Source organism: Panicum virgatum, chromosome 6N (genome assembly GCF_016808335.1).
Source record: "Panicum virgatum strain AP13 chromosome 6N, P.virgatum_v5, whole genome shotgun sequence".
NCBI lineage: Eukaryota > Viridiplantae > Streptophyta > Magnoliopsida > Poales > Poaceae > Panicum > Panicum virgatum.
Window position 1 is genome coordinate 18660346 of NC_053150.1, and position 10307 is coordinate 18670652.

A 10307-nucleotide genomic window follows, 5' to 3' on the forward strand; every position below is an offset into this window, starting at 1 on the left:
TGTGATAGGTATAGTTGATAGATTGTCATATAATTATATTTTGCGAGTTTATGAAGTGGAATTAAAATCCAATAAGTAGTAGGGGCTAGCACGTGTAGACGTAGTGTATGAAATATGGTTATTGTTTTCATGTAAATAAATAATTAAATATATTTTGTGGGTGGATTCCAATTGAATATTATGTGGGTAACACCTAAATAACACACAGGGCCCATCCCTGTATAAATAGTACATAGAAGAATTTATTTTGTGTATGTTAGTAGATATAATTGATGGATTAGCTTACACTAATTATTAATTTTGGTAGAAAAAATGATAGGGTTAGAAATGAATGTATGATTCAATTATATTTTGCAAGTTCACAAAGTGAAAATAAAATCCAATATATAATAGAGGTAAATGTAGTATATAATTTTTAATCCATACTACCCATCAAAATTTTTGACCAAAGAAAAACATGGAAAACTATTGCAGCAGCCAGCACGGTTGTGATTCCTGAAAACCACACTTAGTGACACAGGCACACAGAAAATAATCTAATTACCACATTAAAAATGATATAGAGACATCAAGTTAACCCAGCTAAGATGTATCAAAAAGCCTACTAGGTCAGTATTCCTTTTAATTTATATCCAGAGTGAATTATCAGTTTCATGGTTTCCCAAAACCTAAAGTAAAGAGGATAACACAATAAAACCATGTCAACTCGTGTAGCATTTCGCAAAGGTTACATGTCAGATCTCCTCTTACCATTTCAGTAAGGACTAAGGACCGCAATTTGAACTTGTATCAGTCCACATTAGTTGGTCTGTCCACTGAAAAAGCAATTGCACATTGAATTTTTTTTACTTGCTGAGATCAATATAATATTTTTGAAAAAGAATCAACCACTGCTCTCCAAACAAAATAATGTTGGACTACTTAATATCAAAAATATTAGTTCAACTATATCCATATTACAGACCATGTCAAAGAAGCTGCAGTACATCTCTCAAATTATTGGCAAAAATGTAATTTAACCAAAAATACATCTATCACTTGTACCACTTCCATCACTAAAATACCCATACTCTACTTCATAGCTATTTCCTATTTTTTTAGTTTTTATATTAAACATAAACTCAGCATATGAAGTTACAAACTTTTTAAAGCCCTACCATCAAGAAATTTTAAAGCAGTGAGTTTAAATTTAAACCTCTGTTTTGGTTAATTGATAATACAATACTTGACTCCAAATCTCCAATCATGACCTTGATCTGGTGATACATTTAAACAGTGTTTTAAAAGGCGACAAGGCAACCCAAGGAGAGCTGGGTACGCCTAGATGCCCAGGAGACGTCTTTACAACACTGGCCTGGATACCTGGGTGATGCCTAGGCGACAAGGCGTGACTGTTGCCCAAGGCAAGCTGGATCCACCCAGACACCTAGACAATGCCTTTGAAACACTGCATTTAAATATCTTTTATGGATAATATATAATATTTTTGTTCTTTATATAAACATGTCTCATTAGTAAGACAATTTTCAGTTAAGAACGTAAGATAGTAAACAAATGATACCATGTGAACCAATGTCGCACAATTGAATGTAAAATAATACTCAACAAATAGAGGAGTGCAATGTTTTAAATTTCAAAACAGATAACTCTGAGTTGAACAACAAGAAACAAACAAGGTGATCTGAGCTATTTGTTCCAAAAGAAAGGTGGGGAAAGGAACACAGACAAAAGTATCCTGAATCAGTTTGCCTCCCAGCTGTAAATAAAGTTGTAATGCAAAGTCTAAGTGTACCCAAACGATTAGCAACATACAAAGTAACTCACACATCTACAAGGAGTCAAGGGCATAAGAAATAAAACATTACCAGACCAAAGAAATTAGTTATACCCACCACAGAAACACATACACAAGGTTTTGTGTGTTTGAGTTAAGAGTAATATAAGAGCGCTTCAAAGAAAGAAAAAAAGCGAGAAATTCAATAAGATTACAGGCCCGAGTAGGAATCTATGTCATCAGAATGTCAAATCAATGCCACAAGCTTGAAACAAGCAGATAGAACAAATTTCAATTTTCAACTAATACACACGGGCTAAAATGCCAAGACAAGCATGTGTACCGAATGGAGGCATATGTCTTCTCAAACATACATCCATGTTTGAATCAGCTGCGTATGGGGATCTTCAAGTAGTGCAAACAAATAAATTTTCAGGACATTGCAGTGGATGAAGAAAACAAGAAAAGTCAAGTAGAATTAGATAAGAACACACATTTCCATTATGTAAAAATTATGTAAAACAGTGATTCAGAACAAATGAATAAACATATTATTTTGTTTGGAATGATATTTTTAGAAACAAAACTAGAAAACAAATTGTTCTCTACAATCGTAAGACACTGTTTTCCCAAGATCAATATTTGACAATTAAATGTAGCATAATTTGACCACAATACCATTGCATTAGTACCCTTGGGAAAGATGCCACGAGTTGGAATACTTAGGATGAAGGGAACAAGCAACTACTACCTTCCGTAAAAAAAATGACTACCACCAAACAAAAGTTCAGCTATCAATTTCTATGGCAATGTTTTTAAAAACCCTCATAACAAGATATATGAAGAGACTTTTTAAATATACTAAATTCATGCCAGTTTTATGTAGCCATGTTCATGAAGATAGAGGAGAGAAAACTTAAATTATTCGAACACAATTGGGAGACACCACTTGTTTTTAAACAATTGTACTAACTGAACTCCTATTGTCCACATTCCACAATAAGCTCGAGATAGTCTCTTTTGCTGCAACATCCATGTAGTGTAACAATCTATTCATGGAACGAATATTCATATACATGTGCCGGCACAAACAAAGCCCAACAATAAGTCAACATCGGTTACTGCAAAGTGCAGACAGCATAAACTTTTATCATCAGTATTGATACAAGCAACATTGAGACTGCAATAATGACTACTAGAACAGAACACAGGATCTCAGTTAAACTTGCATATCAATGAATCAATTGAAGCAATAATTAGTATAGGCAAACATTAGATATAGTTGTCATTAGGAGTTCAGGAAATAACATTGAAGAACAAATAACATAAACACTAGTTTCTCAGCATTAAATAAGTGGCAGTTGCAGTAACAAAGATGAATGCACAGCCCTTTTCATTCACTAATGATCAGATGGGGACCCAATAGTAAGACAAAACATGACCGAGCTCAACACCATTATCATAATCACAACTAGATAGTAACTTAGGTATTTGCTGAAGTGGTATTCATATATGAAAGGATGTGATAAGGGTATCAAATATATAGCTGTATTAAACATTGCCCTTCCTGTTAGGTTACAGCTCTAGAGAATTCTTTCTTCAAGATAAAATTCTACGGTGGATATTATACACAAAATAGTGAAACTTCAATCTAATTTGCTAAACATGTATTCCAATAGTACCATCAGCCTAACTTTAACTTCATCAACAAGGATAACAAACATTAAAAACGGAGAATACGCACTTCAGCCTTTTCTTTCATCTTTCATAAAAAAATCGATTAGTTGTGTTGCCGGAGTGGCTAGATTTCTTCTCATAGTAGCTAAATCCAACGATGTGCTCTTTTAATAAGAAGCAGTAACATCTTAAAGTAATGTGTGCCAGGAAAAGAGAAACAATAGAATAATAATTCAAAATAGCAGCACAATGTTTCTTCATATGAATATTAAGTAGCTTTCATGAGTAATCAGTAATCACAGTTGATGTATCAAGAACAAAAGATAACTCAAAACATGATGGAATTTCAGCCCTCACAAAAACAAACACAATTTGCTACATACAATAGCATTTTCACACCAAACAAATGTAAAGAAACAGGTAAAGAAGCACCTACAATACAAGAAGGTACCTATCAGACGCACAGGTAACTCCCACTGGAAAAGGTATGCCCAACTTCATTAAATTGGGCAATGCCATCGGTGGCTGGACGTAGTTTGATGCCAGACAATGTAAATGGCCCTTGGTAAGCAAACTTCACCATCCCTACGACCTCTAGCTCACCATCCTTGGAATCTTGATCAACAGGCATTCGTGCCCTGAGCCTTCCAGCTGGACCTTTCAGGGGAATGTCTGAAATGTGCCATCTCAGCTCCCTCTCCGCCCGGTTCAGCACAGCCTTGGGTGAAACATTGAGCAGAGTGGGGTCCACAGGAAGCTTAACAATGAAGGTTACATTGCTCAGCGGCTGCGGCAGCATTGGGTTGGATGCATACTGTATCATCACTGAGAGCAATGTCCCACTATGGCGCTTCACAAGGCGCATCCTCAAAGGTAGAGGCGAGTGCTTCGGCAGGAAGCTGTACTTCATAAGGGGAATGGGCTCCTCCTTTGACACAGTTCTGACATGGAATAGCCCATTCTGAAGGTTACTCAAGACATTACTCTGCAATGCGGCCCTCTTCATTCCTAATGTGCCCTCAAGACGGAATGAGAACTCTGTCTCCTTCCCCGCTGCCTTGTTCAATGGCAAGGTTCGGAGGAAGATTGTACCCTTCAAACCAACCCGCACAAGAATAGACTCCTTGAATTCTGCATTGATCTCCTCTGCAATGAACAACTCAGGAGCGGTCATTTCTGTGCGCTTTGTCACCAACAGATTCTCCAATGGAATACCAGTAGCTGCATTCGGTGGCTGCCCACTGGTTGCTAATAGCTCAAGACCAGTTATGGCCCTGTCCTTATGATCCTTCTTCGTCGTGGTAACAAACTCAGAAGCATCCAGCCCACCACCAAATGGCGCATTGAACCCTTCAAACGCCTCAGCAAGTGAAGCCTCCTCGTTGCCAAACTCAATTCCACCATAGTCACCCTCAAACCCTTCAACTCCAATAAATGTCGGCTTAGTTGCCTCAGCTGGCGGCAAAGTTGTCACCTCCAACCCAGCAAGTGCAGCTGCAGGATCAGCAACCACGAGGGCAGTCTCCTTGTTCTTCTTGAACCCACCAACCAATGCCTCCTCTGGCTTGTTGTTAATCAGGTCGCTGGCCGCGAAGGGATCCTTCTCCACAGGAGCCGCCTCCTCAGGTGGTGGCTCATCCCCAGTAGCAACTGTGGTCGCAGGAGCAATGTTAGACGAGAACTCGTCACCAGCAGCAAGTGTCTCCTGGGGAAGCTCGAATGAGGCGCCCGAGAAGCCCTCCCTCGCGGCGTGGCGATCCTGCGCGAGGTGCTCGACAGTAGGCCAGGAATCCGCGCCACGGGCTCGGGCTTCGGCGTCGGGGGAGGAGTTGACCATGCGCGCGAGGTTGTCGCCATGGATGGTGGCGAGGATCTGGGAGAGGCGGACGGAGCCGACGCCGTGGAGGACGAGGTCGAGCGCGAGGTACACCTCTGGGTACTTGCGGTGCACCTTCTCGGGGGTGACGTCGACGCCGCGGCAGGCGGCGACGACGACGGAGACGGCCTGGTTGACGGCGTCGGCGACGGCGAAGGCGTGGACGGCGGGGGCGGCGTGGTCGGAGCCCGCGGTGGTGACGCCGAGCACGTAGATGGAGTTGACGAGGCGGTACACGACGCGGTACTGCGACTCGACGCCGACGACAAGCTGGCCCGATCCGGCGGCGAGCGGGTCGTCGCCGATGGCGTCGAGCGAGGCGGAGGAGGAGGCGGCGGCGGCGGCGGCGGACTGCTGCTTGCCGCGGGCGAGGTGGAGGCGCGCGAGGCGGAAAGCGGAGACGGCGGCGAGGGCGCGGGAGACGGGGAACCAGGACCGGGTCTGGAGGAGGATGTCCGGGCCGTTCACCGGCTGCAGGGAGATGGCGAGGCACGCCATGGCGCCGCGGACGCCGGCGGCGGATCTGGGGCCGAGGGCAGCGGCGTGGATCTGGGGAGCAGTGGGATCTGGGGGAGTAGGAAGAGGAAGGGAAGGAGACGGGTGCACGGGGCCAAGGGTGGACTCGGTGTAGGAAAAAGCGGCTCGGCTGCGGGGTTTTTTTTTTTGGTAACCGGCTGGAGCAGCTGCATCACCATAATATGCTAACTCTAATATTTCATCAGGCAAGAATAATATACTTTATGGCTTGTAGTGTGGATCTAAAGTTTCATTTAGACAATATTCTGCAAAGTCTTCAACCTCTAATGTTATTTGCTTGTATATTTACTCTAGTTTTGCTTCACATCAATCGGTTTTGTTTGCTTGTACATTTATTCTAAATTGCTTCGAGGTTTATTATGATATGCTTTCAATTTTTAACAAAAGTGCTTTTGGAATTTTAACAAAAGTGCTTTTGGAATTGTATGAGAAAAATATTATCGAAATATATTATAGTGAGATCTTGTTTTGGTGTTTTTGTTGAGGCAACTCAATGGTGCTGTCGGATTTTAATTTTGATGCACAGTCGTAAAAATACAGCTTCCTTAACTCTGAGATTGTTTTGTATGTGCCGACATCATCTTTTTTGTCCTTAACCTGCTCTATAATGTAGTTGCACTCCGCCTTAGAGAAAAGTGAAGCGAGTAGAAGTTTTTTTGCCAAAAAAAAACTGATAATAGACTGTTAGAAATGGAGCCATATTGCCAGTCATATGTTAGCCAGGTCCTTATGTACTTTGTTTGTGAAAGTGAATTAATTGTTTGATACATTCTCTTCTACTCTAAAAATACCAAACTTAATTCTGTTAGTTCGCTTATTAAATGCTCTTTCTAATGCAATTCTTATTACTGGAATTCAAATGTTTATTAGAATTTAAGATTTATATAATGTTTTTCTTATTGCATATTTAGAAGGACGGGCCTGGTGCAGCGGTAGAGCCTACCGTCTGTAACCGGAAGGTCCCGAGTTCGAGCCTCAACCTCTGCACATTTGTGTGGGTAAGGCTTGGGGGCTTAAAGACAACCCTTCTCCAGACCCCACACAGTGCGGGAAGCCTACGGCACTGGGTACGCCCTTCTTTTTCTTATTGCATATTTCATACCTGAAAAATGCTAAAATGGCAAAACCATTTTTGTTAGCCTTGTTTCTCATCTAGTTCTTGTGAGAATTTTCTGAAACTTCTTTGAAGTATTTAGCATATCTTTTATGATTTATCTTTTTTAGGGTGACGTAATTTTCCTTATTTATAAATAATTGTATATAATTGCTTTTGTTGCAAATATCCAACTGCATGACTTCTTGTTGATGTCCTATGTATGCTAAATTTATTTCATAATTTTTGCTTGCTCTATGATTTTATTTGTTCCAATATTTGTTTAGGGCTTTTTATGCCTAATGGAGTAGAAATGCTTGATCGTCGTCGTTACGCTCTTGTTGTGCGGCTCAATGCTTATTTATGCCATTCATCATTCATACACAAAATCATGGCATACGCTGATGCATGTATTCATTTAGACATTATTTTAGTGACCATAATGCCAAAGAATGAACCCGTTGAGCCCATCGAGACTGCTGAACCCGAGCCTAGCGTTGTGTTGTTTGTTGTTGAGCCGCCAGAGAAATACCAAGACAAACATCTAAGCATCTTGCGAAGGGCCTCACAGTGCAGTGGCAAAGGCCTCTGGTCGGGGGGCTCCCGCCCAGGGTTCAAAATCCTGGGTGACGCACCTAATTAAGCTTTAGGGGTTTCCCTTAAAGTATTTCTATCAAAAAAACATTTAAGCATCTTTTGCCAGCCTAAATTGATTTATCTTTATTTATATCATTTTGGTATCCAGAGGCTATGTATTATGTTTATTTACTGTTACTACCCATTCTTATTTATTATCCTTCCTTGAGTTGTTTATCAATCTCCTTGTCACATCTTAGTTGGTTAATTATTTAATTTAACTAAATGCATAGTCATGTTTAGTTTATTTCTATAACTTAAAAGGAAAGAATGGAACATGATTACATACACTCACTTGGTTATCCTTGAGCATACTTGTTCAAAATTTTGTTTAAGATGGAATGATTTCGTAGTTTGGGTGGAATGATAGGGAGTCTTGAGGGTATAGTCCGCTCTGATAGTTTAAGGTCCGTTTGTGGATAACTTTGGTTTTGAGCATTTTACTGTGCTACTACATACCCCATCATGGTATGGATGATCCTATCACCTCCTTTGTTTTGATTATTGAAGGAACATGGAATTTTATAGAGGTCCCCCGGTGAACCTAGGAGGCTCTCTGTGTAAGTTAGGAATGGTCTCAATGGTCGAGACTTGTTACGGGCGGTTGCTGGGAGTACCCCTTATCCAACTTGGCTGGTTAGACCAGCTGCATGGTTCTTCCATCATGTGGGTAAAGATACACCTTTGCAAGCTTAATAAATCAAATCCCATAAATTCTTCGTAGAAGTATCGTGTAGGCTGGTTATGATTCTGTTAGCTTTATGATTAATTGTTTGTTACTTCTTTAATCCACTAAAATTTATATTATGGGTTGGGCATGATAATTAATTTGTTACTAGAGAGCTTGTTAGATCAGAGAGCTCATGCTTATACAAAACTACTTAACCATAATGCCTTATTCTTGCTTTAAGACTAACATTGCATGATCCTTGTTTATATAATTGGTAAGCTGTGCGAGTACCTTTGTACTCACGGTGCTATTAACCTAAGTTGCAGTAAGCTGTTGCTTGTGTTTGGCCACTTCTATGCTGTCGATTCCGTTGTGGAACAGGAGTACATTTTTGTGGCCACAATGGTGTCCTTAAGCAATGGCGCCATTATTTTATCACATTTTTGTTGTTTTACTCATTGTGTATTGTGTAGCTAGACTTTTCTGAGAGCATAATGGATCGGATTAAACTTTAAATTCATGCCTCTTTGTTATGTTCATTCAAAAAATGTCTCTTTGTGATCATTGGTGAACCCAAGACTTGTGTTGTGAACTTAATCTCTTATTTTTAGTTTTGAATATTCCTTATTATGAACTTGTAATTCTTAATAATGCTGTATATTGTGTTATGTAAAATTTGCTCTCTATGGTTCATATGGTGATGTGCAAATTGTATCATGGTACATTCTCATAATCTTGGACATATGGCAAGCACGTACCGAGACTACTGGATTTGAGGCGTCTTAAGTGAACAATGTGTTGTTTGTTGAAGTCTCTAGATGTGGATTAAAACATGACAAGCTCTTGAGTGAATATAGCTATCATTTTAAGCATAGTGACTGATAGTTTGATTAAACTGGTTTTAAATTGGACGGTTCTTAGAGTGTCAGCAGCGCACATTTGCCACCGATCGCCGCTCCGCCTCTGCCCCTACCTTCTTGTGTAGAAGTGGTGCCCTCTGGTTGGCCACGCCAGGGGCATGATCTATCCCTGCCACTGCCATTTTTGTACCTGGCTGGGCATCCAGCAGAGGCAATGCAGAAAAGGGCAGGAAAGCTAGCCGCCCCAAGGCATGACGCGGGAGCACTTTATTTCAGTTCCAAATTGAGAGCATAAAGTTTCAGGGTTGGGATGAATTAGGAAAAATTAGTTTAACGATCTTGCCAGTTTACAACAGTGGTACTCCCTCTGTTCCAAAATGTAGGTCGTTTTGGCTTTTCTAGATTCATAATGTTTGCTATGTATCTAGATATAACATATGTCTAAGTACATAGTAAAATATATGAATCTAGAAAAGTCAAAACAACCTACATTTTGGAACGGAGGGAGTACAAAACACTAGAAAACAGTGGTACAACCAGGAAAACAAAAATGACAGCAACTAGAATATTAATCAATCAGAAGTGATAAGTTTGATTACAGCAACGGAGGTCTACAGATATCGGCACCATCATTTAATTATTGCTAGCTCCCGTCATTCACCCTCAGCCTCTTGTCTCTGACGGAAGAAAGTAAAGTAGATGCCAATGCCAATTAAGAAGGAACCACCCGCAAACACTCGTCTACGCCTGCATAGAAACCATGCATACCAAAAATCAGTAAGTATCTAGAATAACAGAAAATAATAAGGTAAAAGCATATATATGTATATATATCGTTATACTAGTATACCTTATTTCACGCTTCTTCTTCTCTTGTAACGCTATTGTTGTGGGGATTCTAGGGGTACCCACAGCCGGGTGGCGGAACGCACCCGCCTATTCCCAGTGAGGGAGTACTCGGGGAAGTACTAGGTGATGGGGCTGGATCTACGCTGAGAAAGGGACTCAAGAACACACGATTTAGAGTGGTTCGGGCCGCCGGAGCGTAATACCCTACGTCCACTGGGAGATGTATTGTTCTTGGTTGTGTGTATGAACCTATCCTCTGCTGGCCTTGGCTCTTGCCCAGCCTGAGGTTTTCTAGCGGCGCCCCCCCTTTTATAGATCAAGGGGGAGCAGATACA

At 40.8% G+C, this 10307-nt stretch overlaps 1 protein-coding gene across 1 annotated transcript; it reads right to left on the reverse strand.

Annotated features, from left to right (window-relative positions):
- Nucleotides 1-3680: 3680 nt before the first annotated feature.
- Nucleotides 3681-5951, reverse strand: LOC120678647. Its single transcript, XM_039959898.1, has one exon. It carries the CDS (start codon nt 5823-5825, stop codon nt 3906-3908), a length of 1920 nt encoding a protein of 639 aa, XP_039815832.1. The 5' UTR covers nt 5826-5951; the 3' UTR covers nt 3681-3905.
- Nucleotides 5952-10307: the final 4356 nt, after the last annotated feature.